An 18736-nucleotide genomic window follows, 5' to 3' on the forward strand; every position below is an offset into this window, starting at 1 on the left:
AAACATACGATTAATTAAGAAGTATCTGCGGTTTTATTCTATCACCTTTAAAAAGACTTGATTCTTGAAGTCAAAATGATAAAAGAAGAAAATAAATTAAGTCGAGTCATTTATAGTTGACATTGTTGTTCTCTAATGAGTGGACATATTGATGCAGGTAGAAGCGTGAAATATATTTGATACTGATAAATATACGAACTCCGTTGATAACCATTGTATACCGGAATACGTACAATAAGGGTTAATCCGTTGATTCACTCATGAATACCGGAAGAACACCGCGAGAAGGGAACAATCCCACCCTCTACATTTTAACTCTCAATTCGACTCCACTAAAACATAAATAAAACTCCTATTTATAATAAAACCCTAGACATCTAAAAGGAAACAAACTAACTTGACCAACAAGACAAATCAATAATTAAAGATATAATATATTATACAATTCTATCTTCATCATTCTCTCCATCCTTGAAACGATTCGTCCTCGAATCGGAAACGTCCTTGATGATGTTCTGCATAGGGTCGATCATATTGACCGTGTAGGAAGTCAAAGATCTCTCGATTCTGTGCTCATAATTCCTTGAATTGTTGAGACAGAAGGTCGTCGTCACGATGGAGATAATCTTGAACATTCTGAACGGTTGATTGACGGGAGACATCGCGTAGGAGCGTAGCAAGGCTCTGGATACCAACTGATGCAGGTAGAATCGTGAAATATATTTGATACTGATAAATATACGAACTCCGTTGATAACCATTGTATACCGGAATACGTACAATAAGGGTTAATCCGTTGATTCACTCATGAATACCGGAAGAACACCGCGAGAAGGGAACAATCCCACCCTCTACATTTTAACTCTCAATTCGACTCCACTAAAACATAAATAAAACTCCTATTTATAATAAAACCCTAGACATCTAAAAGGAAACAAACTAACTTGACCAACAAGACAAATCAATAATTAAAGATATAATATATTATACAATTCTATCTTCATCACATATGGATTGGCTTGTGGAATACTATAGGAACATATGAGATACATAATTAAAGAGGTCAAATGAAAATAATTTAAATGGTGAGGGAATTTATTTGTTAGACTTTTGAATCTATTCCTTTGCATGCAAGATGACATTTACGCACTACTACAAAAATCATCATACATAACACTTCATACATAACGGTTTTTTTCAAAAACCGTTATGTATGAGCGCTTTTTTTGCAAAGATAACGGTTTTCACAAAAAACCGTTATCTATGTACTGTTGTCCATGGAAATAGATAACGGTTTAAGTTAAACCGTTATGTATATGCGTTATCTATTAGTTTCATACATAACGGTACTACAAAACCGTTAAGCCGACCGTTATCTATGAGCATATTTTTATAACGGTTATTTCAACCGTTATCTATGAGCGCCTCTCAATACTATTATGTATTAACATTTTTTTTTTCTTTTTTTTAATCAAGTTTTTCAAGCTTCTGCACCACACTCTTAACACTCTTAACACACCCGCCGCCTCCCCCCAAGCTCCCCCCGGTGACGCCGCCCGGACGACGCTGCACGAGCAACCGGACGCCGATGCCAGTGAGTCAGTGACCGCCCCCCACCCACCCTGCGTCGCGTCGCCTCTGACGCCGCTCTTCTCGCAGCAGCAGATCGGGCGGCGGAGCACCCCTCTCCTCCGCTGACGCCGTTCTTCTCGCAGCAGCAGATCGGGCGGCGGAGCACCCCTCTCCTCAGCTGACGCCGCTCTTCTCGCAGCAGCAGCAGCAGATCGAGCTTTTTGCTTCTCCGTCTGCCACCTACCGCACCCGTCTCTCTCTCTCTCCGTCCGTTAACCCTAGCAGCCGCCGTCGGTCGAGCTCTCAATCGCAGACCCTAGGAGCTGCCGCTGTCGCCGCCGCCTTCTACAATAGCCACCACCAAGGTAGAATCCCTAATTTATTCATCCCTTACGCAAATCTCATTCCAAATCCCTAATTTTTGAACTTTGTTGGTAACAATATGATTTAGATTAGGGCTTTTGCTCGATTTTTTTAAATTATATGAAGCTATTTTGCTCAAATTTTTTAATTTTCTGAAGCTATTTTGCTCAAGTTTTTGAATTATCTCTTGTTATTGGATTATCCTCAATTGAAAGAATGAAACACATTCTCATACATAATCACTTTCATTTCTTCATACTGTTACTGAAACCAGGAGTATTCTGATTACAATGTTTCTTCGGAGATCAAATCTAGTGTTATGAATTCTGCTTTAAATTTACTGCCTTGCCTTTGAATTAGGAAAATATTTGCTGATGTGTAAACGATTTCCTATCTTTGAATCTGCATATTAGGTCATTTTGTCTTCTCTGTGTCAGGTAACTGAATATATAGCTATAACATTTATATATTTGCATAATTTTATTAGTATGATGATTGATATATATATGTGTGTCAGTTGTGAGCTGTGAGATGAATGGCTGCGTGGTGTTTTCAAGTGAAGTTGGCGTCGAAATTGTTGATTTGTGTAACGTTGTCCATTTATGTGATGAAAACTGATGTAAAGCATTGTACCCATATGATGAAGCTTGCTGTGAAACTTGTTCAGTTCATTATATTGGTTTGTAACTCATACTGGTCACAGTTATAGGTTTGTAACTCATATTAAATTTCCTAGGTGTGTCGAGTCAGGTGTATCATATCTCAACACTAAAGTGGAAAGGATTATTGAAGCTTCAGGAGGCCATAGACTTGTAGAGTGTGAAGGCAACATTGTGATTCCCTGCAGGTGTAGTCTGTACTCTGTAATGGAAAATCGCATGTTAAGGTCCATTAATATGTATATTTCAGACATGTTTTACTTGGCCTTTTTGAAGCAGGCAGATGAGATGATCGTTTCAGTAACTGGAGCCACTGGGTTCATAGGTAAAAGATTGGTGCAGAGATTGCTTGCAGGTATGTGTAGACTCTAGGGACTTCATATCCATGATCACCGAACTGATTTATTGCACGAGCAAAAAACCTTATCTGATCATAAAAGCAGTTGGTTAGTTGAGTGTTTTAGCACTATTTGATTTGTGAGATGGGACACAAAATGTAACAGCTCAATGAACTTCTATTTCATTCTTATGTATAGCCAGGGACTATCCAGGAATTAAAATAGCAGAGGAACCAGAATGGAGAAACTGCATTCAAGGTTCTACGGCTGTTGTAAATCTGGCCGGATTGCCTATAAGCACAAGATGGTCACCCGAGGTATGCCGTTCTACGACTTTCCTCAGAATGATTCTGCTACATCTCACATCATAATCTAGTTAGACATCAGAGTGCCACCACAATTTTTTCTGTGCACACATTAATCTCGAAGCCCATATTGCAGATCAAGAAAGAGATCAAGGAAAGCAGGATTAAAGTAACTTCTAAGGTATATTTTGTACGTCCTTGTTAAAATCTCTTCTTAAGTTTTGAATCATCTGCTAATCGCTTATTGAAAACAATAAATATTCTAGGTTGTAGATTTTATTAATAGCACACAGGATGACCTTCGCCCCAAGGTTTTGGTTAGTGCAACAGTCTCTCTTTTACTTTAGTATACTCTGTGAAGAACTTAGTTATCTCCATTGCCTGAGCCTCTGACTCACATTTACAGGCTTGCAACTGTAGCATCCGGGGCAGCCTCAGGGAAACTCCTAGAGTATGAGGTTGGGGGTCCGAGGGTTTCAGTCCAGACAGCCTATGGCATCGAGGTTGAGGTAGGAATGTTCAGAAGGTGTAAAATATCAAAGTTTCTGTTATCTAATACAGTACCTTCCACCAACTCTAATGACTTTATTTTAATATTCTTGCTGCTGGTGCACCGTTATCTGATCATTGTTTATATTAAATATACATGATGCCATTATACGGTGAAACAAATTGAAACCTCAACTAATTGTGTTGACATTAACACTTGCTACTGTTGAATGTTGTTGTTTGATCTTCTTAGCTAGAAGATTTGGATAGTACTTTCTTGAATTCAACATCACGATCACCATTTTGTATAACCCATTTATATATTCGCATATTTACTTTTTCAGGTGGAAAACAATCCATACGATCCCAGCCTGATGGTTTTTATGGATTATAGAGACTACTGGAAACATAAAGTTCAATTCTTAGAAGCACAATATCCAACATTTCTGTATGCCATGCCTGTGTCCCCAACAAGAGTTTTCTTTGAGGTTTGGTCAAACTTTATTATATATTATTATATATTGTGACTGAAACTAACACAAGTGCTAAGCAGGAAACATGCTTAGCATCAAAAGATGCAATGCCGTTTGAACTATTGAGAAATAAATTAATGTCAAGACTGGAATTTGGGCGATATTAAGAATCTAGTGCTTAATAAAGTGTTTCATTATGTGTGGATGTATATAGTTGGTAAAAAATCATGATTTTTTCTTCTGAAATTTATACAGGTATGCCTCTGGGACTACTTCAATAAGAAGAAGCAAACTATATTAATTCCATGGAGAAGATGGTGCTATTTTTGTCCCTGGTGGTGTAGTTAGTATAAAATTGGGCGATATTAAGAATCTAGTGCTTATATGGTGGAAGAATTGTTAGACATTAATGTATGTGATATTTGTGAATATTTGGATGACAATGTATGAATATTTTGAATGTTATATAATATATGTTATCGATGGCAATGTTATTTTGTTGTTTTATAATTATTTCTTTAATTTTTGAGATAAATAACAGGAAATTTGAAAAAAATATATTACAATTATAAAAAATGCAAAAAAAATGTTATAAAAAGTGCAAAAAAACCGTTATGTATTTCTATCAAAGATAACGGTAAAAACCGTTATGAAAAGTGCAAAAAATCGTTAACTATGATGAAAAAAATAATTTAAAAATTCTAATACATAACGGTAATATCATTAATACATAACGGTAGGAACCGTTATGTATAATTGTTAAAGATAACGGTTATGTACCGTTATGTATGAGCGCATCATACCGTTATCTATACTACTATACATAACGGTAATAAAACCGTTATGTATGACCATATCATAGATATCACCACTATACTTATCGGTTTTTTGGGGTCATAGATAACGGATTTTATCCGTTATCTATGAGCGTTTTTGTAGTAGTGACGAAAATTCATGAATGACACTTGGTGATGCCGATTGGGACAACTAGAGCCATCAATATGGTCAACATGCATGGCTATTTAATTTATTCTCCAAGTCATAATTAATAATGACTTTGTGTAGCGTTGTCTTGCCTCAACAAAAGACATTAATAAATGTAATTCAAATTCATAATGCTAAGGAAGAGAGAAAAAATAAAATATGTTTAATTTTAATTTTTTCATTTTAAATTTATTTTTGATGATTTTTTATACCGTATTAAAGATCTTCTTACGAACTTAAATTTAAGATGTAGTATGTGAAGTATTTTTTTCATGTATTAAATTTGATGATGTTTAGAAAAAAAAAATTACAGAAAAAAATAGTGAAAGAAGAGAGAGAAAAAAGAAGGTAAAAATTAGAAGAAAAAGATTCCTCTTTTATATATTATATAAATTAGTGAGTTTGTTTTGTTCTTGACTACTTTTTTTTTTTCTTGGGAGAGTTGGGGAGGGCGAGCAGTAGGGTTTGAACCCGGAACCTCACTGTTCATACATAGGAAACTGCACTACTTGGTGTCCCCTTCGAGACTTGTTCTTGACTACTTGAAATATGTCTTGGAATGTATTAAAGGGTCCTTTAATCAATAATAATTTTTGTTGTATTGGTCGAAGTGAATGAAATTGATATGGAAATATTGGTAGAGGTCCCCTCACAGTCGGCGGAATATCTTATCTATTCATTTGAAAGGATAAGAATATAACATCTGAATTTCCGTTGAATGCATTATTTTGATGGATAAATACAGCACTCAAATTTAATATCTAGGAAAATAGTTTTTTTTCTTCTTTTTTTTTAAGTGTAATTAATTTCACGACAAATATTGTAACTTTATAGATCCAATGTAATGTTCTCAATTCTCACGATAAATATACTAGTAACTTTATTGTTTTAATGTTAACCAATATAGATATTACTCATAATTTATGCAGCCAAGAATGAGCTGGGGAGTTTCATCGCTATTAAGTGGAGCAAATGTATACCTCAACACACCATGAGTTAGGGCATTCCATTCCGATTTTAGAAATTAATGGTTAGTAGATTTTTTTTTTTTTTAATTTAAGGGTTAGTAGATTTAAATTTAATATGACATGTAAATAGTTAGTTAAATTAATGCAACGTTATATTGTTAGCATTAGTTTGTATAATTGAGAAAATAATATTACAGTTAACGGACGAAATTCCAAATACTATAATGGTGCATTTGACGAAAGATTGAAATTTTATCTCCAGTCGTAAAACTCAATTTTTTAAGAGGCCAACAAAAATCAATATTTTAGTAAGGCAGTCGTGACCTACTAATTCAATGATATAATTGAATGGCATGGATTGATTAATAGTTTAATACACACGACACATGAACATATATATATATATATATTAAGACGATGTTATCTTTAATTATTAACCAAGGTTCGTTCGACAGCAAGTTGCGTATCCAATCCATGGCCTCTACCACACATTGTGGGCCCATCGAGTTGGGCCTTGGACCACTTGGATGGATCTGATGGGTCTTTTTTCATCTTTTTTTTTTTTTCATATATAAATACGATTGTTTTTCGATAGCAAATAATATATGATTAATCTACTGAACATGTAATCTTCTTAGAAATATATTTATAGTCATCCACTAATTAAACCCAAGACTATGCAGTCACATTATTCACGTACAAAATTGATTGTTTCATAATTACAATTTTTCTGAGTATTGAATATGTCTATTTTCTTTAAAGAATCGTCAAACCCAAAACGCCTTGGGATGTCAAAGGGAAAGTCGAGAGTTGCCACAACCGATCAGTCTTATTCAAAGAACGTAGTTTAGAATTTCCCCCTCTTTATCGATTTTTCATTATTTCACTATTATTTTTGTGTACAAATTTTGGGATTGAATGCAATCGAAGTTGACAAATAAAATGGGTATGGTCCATGGGTCCCTTGCGCAAGCTGCAAGATTCTATTCTCTTCAAAAGATGAAAAATCCGATAGAATTCATGTCCAAGAACGAGGCGCATTTTGTTTCCATTAATTATCTATAAATACCTGTTCATATGCAATAAAATTCATCAGCAGCAGCAAGGAATAGTAAAAGGAAGGGCGGTGTTGCATGAAGAAGTAGAGTGAAATTTGGTAGCCAAGGATGACTTGCCTAAATATTTTACAGGTTTCATAATCTATATAAAACTAACATGGTTTTTAGGCGTCATCCTCTGGCTATTCAAATTCCCTCTCTTTATCATGTCAGACCGTCACTTCTTTCTTTCACTATTATGAGGATTTCCTTAACTATCATAGTCGACGGAGTAAGTGAACTCGTGATTTAAAAATTATATGATTAAAAAATTTCAATATTTTACATATTGATTTATTGTACGAGTTAAAGTAAGAATTTATTTTAGTTACACTGACTGCTTGCGAGCTTTATTTGAAATTAGAAAAAATAACTACATTTTGAAATTATTGACTATTGCTTTCGTACGTGTTTTTGCAGTTATGAAAGCGGAGGAGTGAGTAGGTTTGCAGGGAAATGCTTTGACTTGCAAAAAATTGACACACCTTTATTTCTCTATGCAAGTATATGAGTCTTTTTATTAGACATTAGACAGTCTATTTGAATCGCGCTTACTTTGTTTGACTTACATATCAAATCATACAGAACCGATCACCTACCCACCGTGGGCATGCATAACGTGCCCACCATGATGTGGCAATTGTAATTATAGTAAGATAATTTTAATTAGAGTAAGATTTATTAGTTATCTTTCCTAATTAAAATTGCCACATCAATGGTGGGCACGTTATGCTTGCCCACGGTGGGTAGGTGATCGGTTCTGTCAAATCATATTTATTTTGAATATAGTAGATGCAAGCCAAATTTTGTGTTTTATGTATGCAAAGTATTCCGCATTTAATTAATGAATCACAATTCACCAATCATTTTTATTAGGGTTTATAGACTAGCTCAGTTTGCTAGGAGATTTTCCATCTTAGTTGATGGATACTGTGTTGGATGATTTATTGTGATTAATATAACGCCTTTTCCCATTTATTGAAAAAAAAAAACATGCGGACAAAATTATTCAACTAAATTTTATCAAACCAACGAAAGGAATTGAAAGCAAAAATAGTGCAAGTAGAAGATGTTTTCCCCGAATCTCTCTTAATTACGCCATATTTATAAATAAAAAAATTCCACACCTCAGATCGCACAATCAAACGGGAAAGGCAATTAGTTAGGAAACGAAGAAAAATAGATAAAATTAAAAAAGTAAACGTGAAAAAGTGAAGAGAGGGGGGAGCGAGTCAAACTCAATCCTCTCCCACCATTCTTTCCCCTCTCCCTCTCTCTCTCTCCATTGGGATCTCCTCTGCCTCTACCGCAGCTCCGGCGTGTCCGGATTAGATCGAGATGATCATCCCCTATCTCACCGCTTTAACCACCTACTTCAGCTATGGCCTACTCTTCGCCTTCGGCCAGCTGCGCGATTTTTTCCGCAAGACTGTCGATTGGTGGTCTGCTAGCACCCTACAGGTACAAACAAGCTTTCACGTTCAGATACGCTTGTTTTTTTTTGCTTGTTTCTCCTGCGGTGAAACAATATGCGTCTGAGTTTGAAAATTTGATGCGTTTTTATGCTATTTTTCTGAAATGGAAGGGCTATGCGCCGATCTGCTTGGGGCTTGAGGATTTCTACATTCGCCGGCTGTATTTGAGAATTCAGGTTCGTATTTTGTATCCGTGTTATCTTGTTAATGTTTGTTAGTTTCATCTTCCGTGAGTTTAGGATTGAAAGTGTTTTGTGATTTATTATGATTTATGAACGTATGGCCTTTTCTGTATTTCATGCCAATAGGTGTAGGTCTCATTGTCTTGTGCTTAGTAAACTTCATATTACATTTGGAAATGACTTGTTTCTACTAAAGTTAAAGAAGGTTGCCTGTGTCTAAAGTTGATTCCTGTAGCTCTGGATAGGAAATTTTAGTAAAGAAAGAGGGAAAGGTAGTCCTTTCGTCGATGGTATAATGTAATAAACTAAAGTGTCAAAGCAATTGGCAATGAATCTTAAACAAATGCGCTAGACTGGATTCCATAATTTCACTATATGGGATTCTATAATAGTCTCTCTACATTGCCAGAGGAATGGAATTTGCTCTGTAAAATCCCATGTGATTTCAGGACTGCTTCAACAGACCAATATCAAGCCCCCCGGATGCTTGGTTTGATGTGGTGGAGCGCGTCTCCAATGATAATAACAAAACACTAAAGTAAGTATCTACCTCCAAATTTTCATTTTTTCAGAAGGTATCTTGCTATAGTTTACAATCAATATTTTCCAATTGTTTTGTTCTTCCCCACTAATCACAACCTAAGTCCCTGATCACTTAGTTATAAATTGATTCTAATATGAATACTATACTTTGGCACTAGGAGAGACCACATACAGTATTTAGGTAGATTGGAAAGTTTTAGGTTCCATATGAATTCAGGAGTATGATGTTTAAGGCTTAAGCATGAAACCCACTTGTAAATGCAATGCTTACCCACTTGTAAATGCAATGCTTACTCTAATGGTATTTTCTGTAGGCGAACAACAAGAGTTAATAGATGCCTGAACTTGGGATCGTATAACTATCTAGGATTTGCTGCAGCAGATGAGTACTGCACTCCTCGTGTAATTGAGTCCTTGAAGAAATATACCCCAAGCACCTGTAGTACTCGGGTTGATGGAGGTAAATGTGTTTCCTCATGATATTTGCCATACTGTAGCATGTATCTGCTTGTATGTATTTTGATGAATAAAACTCTTTGATCAGGCACAACAAAATTGCATGCTGAACTGGAGGAATGTGTTGCCAATTTTGTGGGAAAGCCAGCTGCTATTGTATTTGGGATGGGTTATGTCACGAATTCGGCCATTCTTCCTGTATTAATTGGAAAGGTACAGAGAATTAGGTGGCTAAATTACTTTGATATTTTTTTAATTCTGTGTAGTCCTCACTTTGGGCATTTTTCAGGGTGGTCTGATCATTAGTGACTCTCTGAACCACAACTCCATAGTTAATGGCGCTCGTGGGTCTGGGGCTACTGTTCGAGTTTTCCAGCATAACAGTATGTTATCCCCCCTCCCTCAAATGTTTGGATAATTGATCATAATTTTTATTATTATTAGTTTTTTTACGCCATCATTTGATTCTCTTAATATCCTTTGTAGCACCATCCCATTTGGAGAATGTTCTGAGGGAGCAAATTGCTGATGGACAGCCCAGAACACACAGGCCCTGGAAAAAGATCATTGTTGTGGTGGAGGGAATCTACAGTATGGAAGGGGAACTTTGCAAGCTCCCTGAAATTGTTTCCATCTGCAAGAAATACAAGGTAGGTATCAATACAAGATATTGCCACCCCCATGTTTGCTGATTGCTAGCATTCTCCATTCTTTTCTTTTTGTAAACAGTTAATGCATTAATCAGTTCAGATGGATTTTCAGTCTGTCTTTGTCTAGCTTCTCTTTATAATATCTGATATGAATAAATATACACAGGGACGGAGCCAGGGGGGCTAGAGCCCCCTCCCAATTTTTTTTTTTTAAATATATATAGATATATGTTTATACCTATTATAAAATAATTTTGTTTTATAAAAGAGTATTTGGTTATTATATTCTCTCATATATACTTAATTTAAGGATAATTCTGTTATTTAAAACTATATAATCTATGAAATATTGTTTGTTATTATTACTATTATACTTGTCTTTTAATAAAAAATGCCTAATATGTATGAAATGCTAAAAAAAATTAGTATAATGTATTGAAACTAATTTGTAATATATAGAAAATATATAATCTATGAACATGTTGTTTGTTATTATTATTATTATACTTGCCTTTTAATAAAAAATGTCTTAAATATACGGAATGTCCAAAAAAAGTTTGTGATATATTGAAACTATATAATCTATGAAAATATTGTTCGTTATTATTAGTATTATGCTCGTATTTTAATTTAAAAAATACCTTAAATATACAGAATGCCCAAAAAAAAATACTTTTTTTTTCCCCTTGTACTCTGGTTCTTTCATGGGATCCAAGTTTGATCTGTGTTACTGTTTCACGTTTTTATTCCTTTTGAACAGGCATTTGTTTATCTTGATGAGGCTCACAGCATTGGAGCTGTTGGGAAAAGTGGAAGAGGTGTTTGTGAACTCCTAGGAGTTGATCCTGCGGATGTGGATATAATGATGGGAACTTTCACTAAATCATTTGGATCATGTGGTGGTTATATTGCAGGATCCAAGGTGCATCTCATAAGTACTCTGTCTAGATTTTAAATATTTCATTAGAACAACTTATGATAGTACAGGGCAAAGCTTTTAGGCTTTATCCCCTCTTTTTCCAACATTTAACTATGCTAGTAGACAAAATTAGCTCCGAAAATGACATGCTGTCTCATAAGCTTTTAGGAGTATCAATTGATTGGCATGAATATGCATTTGTTTTCCAAGGATGATGTTTGGTCTTGTTCTTTGTAACTAAGTGGAGTACTTTCTTTTACATGTCATGCTGACATGGAGGTCTGTTCATTTCTTGATATTGCAATGGTGCATGCTGACAATTTTCTCCCTACAGGATCTTATTAAATACTTGAAATACACATGCCCTGCTCATCTTTATGCCACTTCAATATCAGCACCAGCTGCTCAGCAAATTATTTCTTCCATCAAGGTTGTTCTTGGAGAAGATGGTTCTAGCAGAGGTGAGAATTTTCTGTCCTTTGATAAATGCTACTCCACTGTTGAATCTCATGTATCTTCGAAGAGTTTTGTCCACACTTTGTGCATTTTGTCATTGCAGGGGCTCAGAAACTAGCTAGGATTCGTGAGAACAGTAACTTTTTCAGGTCTGAATTGCAGAAAATGGGTTTTGAGGTTCTAGGTGATAATGATTCCCCTGTCATGCCAATAATGCTCTACAATCCTGCAAAAATTCCTGCCTTTTCGCGAGAGTGCCTCAAACGGAACGTAAGCATTTATTTTTGTCCTTTGTAAATTTTCCTTTTCTTGTGTTGCTTCTTTCCATATCACATTTATGTTTGATCGACAATGAAATTATAGGTTGCCGTGGTGACGGTTGCTTTCCCAGCCACCCCATTGTTGTTGGCCCGTGCTCGCATTTGCATTTCTGCTTCTCATTCAAGAGAAGATCTTCTTAAAGCTTTAGAGGTTGGTTTACTTTATGTACCTCAACTATGGAACATTTTCTTCATTAAATAGCCAAGTTTGGTATAACAGTACGAGACTGGCAGGTTTTCAGCACAGTAGGGGATATGGTGGGTGTAAAATACTTTCCCGCGGAGCCCAAGAAGCAGCAAGTGGAGGTAGGCCAAGTTAAGGTAGATTGAAGAAAGGGCTTTGTGACAGCCAATTTAGAAGGGGTAACGTATATAGGGATATCTGCTTACCAAAATTTAGCTGTCAAGTTTTGTTTTTATTCTGCTGCATGCAGAAAGTTAGTTGTAATGTATGCAAGTGGTGTGTTAAGTTGCAAAACCCAAGTCGTTTTGTTGTGATATTTACCTCCCAATTCTGGGATTATATCATTTTGCAATTGTAAATCTTATTAACGCTTCTAATCTACTCTTCTGTTTGCTATGACACTCTTTTTTTGTGCATACTCTCATACACGGATGCTTAAGATTTGGTTTTTCTGTCCATTTCTAAAATGGGAAAATATTAGTATATTTTACATCTCTTTTATTTCATGTTTTTTTAAGGTGAAAAATATAGTTTCACATTAATATTCCAAGAAAAATATTATCATATATATTCACATTAATATAGTTTCATTTTGTCCGGGAAATATTCTTCTTCTTATAAAATACGTGAAAATGGTAATAAAATAATAAAAATATATTTTCACCAATTTTCATTAAAGAGAACGCACTCTTAAAATATAGTAAGACCACTATAGACGCATGACACATCCATGTGGTGGCATGTGTTAGGATGTAAGTTAGATACATCTATCTAAATATCGTGGAGTAAATAACAAAAATTAGCAATGATGAACCAACAAAAACATACTTATAATATTTAGAAATAAATCGTATTATTATTCTTACCAAAATTGCTAAATATTAATATATTGTTTTGGCTAAATGATTTTACAATATTATTCTATATTATCTATCTATATATTAATACAAAAAAGAAGAACTACTAGCTACATGTCGCTCTTGTTATCTTGCCACATGTTAGGTCCAGTTGTTGCTTAGTGTGTGGATTATATTATATCACCACTACCTCCTAAAGAAAGGGTAAATATCATAAAAACCTCTAAAATATACTCGCTTTATCAAAAATATCTTAAAATTTTCAAAATATTCTCTAAATCTTCAAATTATCAGGTTTTTATCAAATATATTCTGCATCTATTTTTCGGTTACCAAAAACGTGATGTGACTCTCTAGATGTCACAATGTAATTTATATTCTATTTTTAAAAAATGCAATGGCAAAAACGACGTCGTTTTGTACCATATCATTTAAAAAAAATTATTCTGAAATTTAAAATTCACTCCTATCGTGTTTGAAATTCACGCTAATAACTTAGAATTAGGGATAAACACGATAGAATATGGTACGAAACGAAGTCGTTTTTTTCATGCCATTTAAAAAAATAGAATATAAATTACATTATGGCATCAGGGCGAGCCACATCACGTTTCTGGTAACCGAAAAATAGATACGAGATATATTTGATAAAAACCTGATAGCTTGAGGGTTTATAGAACATTTCAAAAGTTTCAGGTATTTTTGATAAAGTGGATATAGTTCAGGGGTTTTCATGATATTTACCCACAAAAAAAAGAAGAAAAAGAAGAAGAAGTAATCGTACCAGTAAACAGAGTTAATATAAAAAATATTATTTTTTAAATAAATCAATTTATTTATTTATCTTCACTTGTTAATTTATTTATTTAATTGTTTCATACATAACATGATTGACTGATAATTTTCATTTTGTGCCTATTATTATTATTACTAGTACCTCCATTCGTGCGATGCACGACGAACATCGAAATTAATAAATATATTTAAATAAATAAATATAAATATTAAATATAATAAAAATATATAAATATTTAATATAATCAACATATTTCATATACAAACATAGAAAAAAAAAAGTTGTAAAAAGTAATGGAGAGAGAAAATAACATATTTTAAAAAAATATATAATTTATTTATTTTAAATTTATTTTTGTTGATTTTTATATCATATTAAAGATCTTTTTACGAACTTAAATTTAAGATGAATATTGAATAATTTTTTCATTAATCAAATATGACGATATTTAGAAATAAAAATAAAAATAAAAAAGAGAAGAGAAAAAGTTGATAGGAAGAGAGAAAAAAATAATGAAAAAATTGTTGGAAGAAGAGAGAAAAAAAAAAGAGGAAAAAAATGGAGGGAAAAACTACTCTTTTATATATTATATAGATAATATATATAATAATAATAATAATAATAATAATAATAATAATAATAATAATAATAATAATAATAATTATTATTATTATTATTTACGTGATTGTTACCACTTTTACATAATATTTAATTAATTTAAATGTCCTAAAAATTAAAAGCCCAAACCTAATTAGTCTCCATTAAAAGTCCAAACTAAATGAGAAGCCCAAATAATATTTATAAAAAGGTCTGGTGAGGGATATGTCATAGCCGCTTCTTCTCTGTTTTCTCTGCAATTCGCAGTGCTATTTCTTCAAAATTATTGTTTTCTTCTTCTACTTCTTTATCTTCTACGATTCATCATCTAATTCTACTCCTTTTTCTAATTTGTATATATATTAGGTGTTCAAATTGTAATTTTCAAATATCATAAGGTGGGCTGCATTTGCGGACTCAAATATGGGTTTTTGATATTTACCATACAGAGAGAATAAATGTAGCAATGGATTTTGGGTAGCAGTTGGAGCAAAAATTCTCCATTTTTTATTTTGATTTTTGATTGGAGATGTGATTTCTTCCGATCTGTTTTTTATTTTGTTCCTCTGCTTTGATTTGTGGTCTATCAGAAGGAGAATAGAAGAATAGGCAGATGGATTAAATGATTTTGCAGAGAGGTTGAACGACTTTTTTTTTTACAGGGATGATGAGTGATTGGGTTTTGAACAATTGAGAGATGAAATTGTTGTTGTTTTTGTTGTTGTTTCCCATCAGCAAGAGGAAATTTGAAACAAAATGGAGAGAATTCGTGTTTTTTGCATATGAATGGAAGAAAAAGTTTGACACTATTAAATTGAGAAAAACGTGGGAGAGAGAAAGAAGAAGTTTGATGGAAAGAGAAAATATGGCGGTAAAATTTTACCGTTAAAACTCCTTCTTTATATATAATATAGATTATTGAAAATTTTATTTTTATATACGATATCACTAACTACGAAATGTAATTTGAAAAACAGATTTGAGTTTAAACTCCTCAAGGTGTTACAAGTATGTTCGTAAAAATGTTTGAAGCACGTACCAACATAACTTATTATTATTGATTTCACACAAAAAAAAAAAAAACTTATTATTATTATTATTTTTATTATTATTATTACTATAAAATAGCATAGCAGCGGATTCAAACGTGAGATTACCTCTGACTTTAATTATTCTACCACTAGAAGTCTAGAACAACACACACCACGTATTTCATTTTATTTGTCAAAGTTGTACTTTTCGTCACGAATCTTGACACATTTTTAAATAAAATAATAATTATTACCTTATCTCTCATATTTTATCATTTTTATAGTACTTTATTACCTATACATTTAAAATATTAATCTACAACTCTCTTGACACATTTTCAAATAAAATACGTAATAATTATTATCTTATCTCTCATATTTTATCACTTTTATAGTACTTTATTACATATATATTTAAAATATTGATCTACAATTCTTTAATTCCCGTATCGAAATTAAACGTGTCAAAATTCGTGGGACGAAGAGAGTATGTTGAAAATATAATTATCACAAAGTCATTAATCTGCATTGAGTCTTCGAATTTTTATCTTTGTTGTATTGAGTCATCGAAATTGTAAACGGTGACGGGAAAATTTGTCCTTTGTGTAAAACCTAAAACCTAAAACTTCAAAATTAAATAGATTTATTTTATTTTTGTAGAGACAAGTAGAAGTTTGATCGCTCAATACAAAATATTTGGTGCACCACAATAAATAGAACAACACATCATAGTATTTCCTAGGCCCACAAATCTTGCAATCGAAACGCATGAAATTAAAAAGGAAATGCTATAAAAATATGTAATTGAGAAATGAGAGAGTTCCGAAATCGAACAAGATGAAGGTGAATAGACTAATATCAGTGCAGAAGTGACAAGGAGTTTCTGGTTATATATATCCAAATTCCCATCTTAATTGTTGAAGAATGTGTCTCAACAACTAAAACTTGAGGGTCCATTCTGGCTGAAGTATCAGCTACATTACTGGTTTGAACTTGAAGCTACACAAGTTAAATGTAGCAAAAAGTTCCATCTAATCATAATGAATAAAAGGTTCAGAGTTTACCAGTTTCATCTGTGTGTCTGAGAGAGATAACACAACTGAGGAAGGATGCCAAAGCAATTAATCAGAAACATCCTACTCAGACATAGAGGTGATCAACCTTAGTAATAAAAGGAACCAATGCTTAATGCTTTTCATCAATAGATTAACAAAGCATCACTTCACCTCTAAGTTATACCTAATACCCCATTTCTGATACACTCATTATAATACAGAGTTTTGACAAGGTTGGACACAAAGTTTACCAATCACACCAACATAAAACACAAGACATTCAAGTATTCTCAATGACAGCATGACTCGTATCATCTCAAAAAGTTGTTATTAACACTGTCTAACTACAGCTGCATCATATGATAATAACTGCCACAATCAGACCAAAAATATACCTCTAGTAGGTTGTGATCAATCAGCAAATCTAACAAAAGCACCAAGATTACCAAACTAAAAGGCAGCAAAACTACACATGTAAACCATATTCATATATGCACTATGAGTTTCAGCAAAACGTCTTGCCATCATGGGAACCATCTATCGAGTTTCTGGATAGACGAATACAGTTTCCTTCGTATCCCAACCTCATTAATCCCCATATCCTTGAGATCTTCAAGAGTCAACAATGGCAGCACCTCATCGTCTACCCCATGAATCTCAAACAGTGTCACATATTTTCCTAATCCCAAATCGTTCAGCCACATTTTCACACCACTATTATCCCCATCACCTTCCCGGGCCATCAAGGCTCGTCCCATTTCATTATCCCTCAATCCCCTCTGCTTTCCACCTACATTGTCATGATCTCCACTCGATTTGTGATTCCCATCATCAACCGAGTAATGAGGGCTAGACGGATCAGAATCCTCGACTACTAAATTGCTACTAATCAGATTACCACCCAAATCCCTCTCTTCTTCGACTCCTATGGCTTGTTGTTCGTGTTCCGCAGTCTCTCCATCAGTAGACAATCCAAGATTCCCAATTTCTTGATCCCCAATTCTCCGAGATTTCGGCGGAACCCCACTCTTGGAATTGGACGACCTAACCCTCTTTCTCTGGAAATCTCTATCCCTATTAGCGGCAGTGAAATTCCCCCAACTGCCAATCGCCACATCGTCGTCGAAATCAAGATTCCCCACTCCTTCCCATTTGCCACGCTCGTTCTTGGTGAATTTCGAATGCGCGGTTTTGGCGGTTCGAGGCTTTCTGGGTGTGGTGGCGCCTTTCCTGGGCTTCCATTGTTGCTGCAGCTTGCGGTGGCCAGGGTTTTCGTAATAGGGCTGGTGCAATCTGACGCTCGGCCGCCGCATCCGCTTGGCGTTCTCCTGCGGCACGGCCGCCGCCTCGCCGCCGTCGGGCTGCATTGCTCACTGCTCCGCAACGGCGGTTTTTCTGTGTGCACAAACTTGAAGAATTTAGTGGGTTCAGAAACAAAGTGTAAGAATCGAGAATTAATTGAGGCGGTGGGATGTGAGAGAGAGAGAGAGACGAAGCCGGAGAATGGACGCGGAGTGTATATGTATGTATTGTGTCTAAATATATAGGGACCATTCTTTTCTTTTTTTTCTTTTTTTGGTGGAAGATATAAATTCTGGAATGTAACACATTAATGAGGGCACTACAAATTCTGCTACATTATGTCACTCACGATTTCCAATCCACTACTCCTATTTTTTCTTATATTCATGCATATATTGATATAGGCAAACATAAATATTTATGACTTTTATATCATTTATGATTGTAAAAAAGATTAATTAATGTAGCGTGTAAGAAGATTAATATAAACAACATTAACTTAAATATATTTAGAATAAAAATAATTGGTATACGCATAAAGAAATACTCCTGATTTATAGCTTTTTTTATTATTATAACCACATTATCTATATATATATATATATATATATATTAAAAGATAAGATATAATTTTACATATAATTTCCTATTGCAATATAATTTTT

The 18736-nt window shown here is 34.0% G+C and overlaps 3 protein-coding genes across 6 annotated transcripts; 2 read left to right on the forward strand and 1 right to left on the reverse strand.

The window, feature by feature from the left end:
* The first annotated feature begins 1268 nt into the window (after nucleotides 1–1268).
* On the forward strand, nucleotides 1269–4693 carry LOC131020203 (epimerase family protein SDR39U1 homolog, chloroplastic-like). Of its 3 annotated transcripts, none has more exons than XM_057948897.1 (9): nucleotides 1269–1937; nucleotides 2672–2782; nucleotides 2874–2949; nucleotides 3131–3249; nucleotides 3374–3418; nucleotides 3504–3554; nucleotides 3644–3746; nucleotides 4071–4214; nucleotides 4455–4693. In XM_057948897.1, the coding sequence occupies exons 3-7, from the start codon at nucleotides 2883–2885 to the stop codon at nucleotides 3692–3694; spliced, it is 333 nt and encodes a 110-aa protein (XP_057804880.1). In that variant the 5' UTR covers nucleotides 1269–1937; nucleotides 2672–2782; nucleotides 2874–2882; the 3' UTR covers nucleotides 3695–3746; nucleotides 4071–4214; nucleotides 4455–4693. The 3 variants fall into 3 exon arrangements, 1 of the variants encoding a protein (XP_057804880.1); XR_009100635.1 differs by having other exon boundaries at nucleotides 1298–1937; nucleotides 3135–3249; XR_009100634.1 differs by lacking the exon at nucleotides 4455–4693 and adding an exon at nucleotides 4280–4369 and having other exon boundaries at nucleotides 1298–1937.
* Nucleotides 4694–8290: 3597 nt separating this feature from the next.
* Nucleotides 8291–12834, forward strand: LOC131020204 (long chain base biosynthesis protein 2a-like). 2 transcript variants are annotated; one of them, XM_057948900.1, is made up of 13 exons: nucleotides 8294–8709; nucleotides 8834–8899; nucleotides 9355–9443; nucleotides 9763–9908; nucleotides 9993–10117; nucleotides 10194–10287; nucleotides 10391–10554; nucleotides 11315–11476; nucleotides 11808–11934; nucleotides 12033–12199; nucleotides 12293–12400; nucleotides 12484–12620; nucleotides 12661–12834. In XM_057948900.1, exons 1-12 carry the CDS (start codon nucleotides 8587–8589, stop codon nucleotides 12577–12579), a joined length of 1467 nt encoding a protein of 488 aa, XP_057804883.1. In that variant the 5' UTR covers nucleotides 8294–8586; the 3' UTR covers nucleotides 12580–12620; nucleotides 12661–12834. The 2 variants fall into 2 exon arrangements, with proteins under 2 accessions (XP_057804882.1, XP_057804883.1); XM_057948899.1 differs by having other exon boundaries at nucleotides 8291–8709; nucleotides 12484–12834.
* A 4459-nt stretch (nucleotides 12835–17293) lies between these two features.
* On the reverse strand, nucleotides 17294–18136 carry LOC131023555 (uncharacterized). The gene has a single exon (XM_057953100.1). The coding sequence runs from the start codon at nucleotides 18134–18136 to the stop codon at nucleotides 17294–17296; it is 843 nt and encodes a 280-aa protein (XP_057809083.1).
* Nucleotides 18137–18736: the final 600 nt, after the last annotated feature.

This window comes from Salvia miltiorrhiza, chromosome 4 (assembly GCF_028751815.1).
Source record: "Salvia miltiorrhiza cultivar Shanhuang (shh) chromosome 4, IMPLAD_Smil_shh, whole genome shotgun sequence".
Taxonomy (NCBI): Eukaryota; Viridiplantae; Streptophyta; class Magnoliopsida; order Lamiales; family Lamiaceae; genus Salvia; species Salvia miltiorrhiza.

What these genes read in the sequence shown, in the direction of transcription:
- LOC131020203 (XM_057948897.1), top strand. Translation starts at nt 2,883, where the DNA reads ATGATCGTTTCAGTAACTGGAGCCACTGGGTTCATAGGTAAAAGATTG. An exon ending in GGTGCAGAGATTGCTTGCAG is followed by an intron (nt 2,950 to 3,130) that starts GTATGTGTAGAC and finishes TCTTATGTATAG; the next exon opens with CCAGGGACTATCCAGGAATT. An exon ending in ACCTTCGCCCCAAGGTTTTG is followed by an intron (nt 3,555 to 3,643) that starts GTTAGTGCAACA and finishes TCACATTTACAG; the next exon opens with GCTTGCAACTGTAGCATCCG.
- LOC131020204 (XM_057948899.1), top strand. Translation starts at nt 8,587, where the DNA reads ATGATCATCCCCTATCTCACCGCTTTAACCACCTACTTCAGCTATGGC. An exon ending in GGCTGTATTTGAGAATTCAG is followed by an intron (nt 8,900 to 9,354) that starts GTTCGTATTTTG and finishes ATGTGATTTCAG; the next exon opens with GACTGCTTCAACAGACCAAT. An exon ending in GTTATATTGCAGGATCCAAG is followed by an intron (nt 11,477 to 11,807) that starts GTGCATCTCATA and finishes TTCTCCCTACAG; the next exon opens with GATCTTATTAAATACTTGAA.
- LOC131023555 (XM_057953100.1), bottom strand. Translation starts at nt 18,136, where the DNA reads ATGCAGCCCGACGGCGGCGAGGCGGCGGCCGTGCCGCAGGAGAACGCC.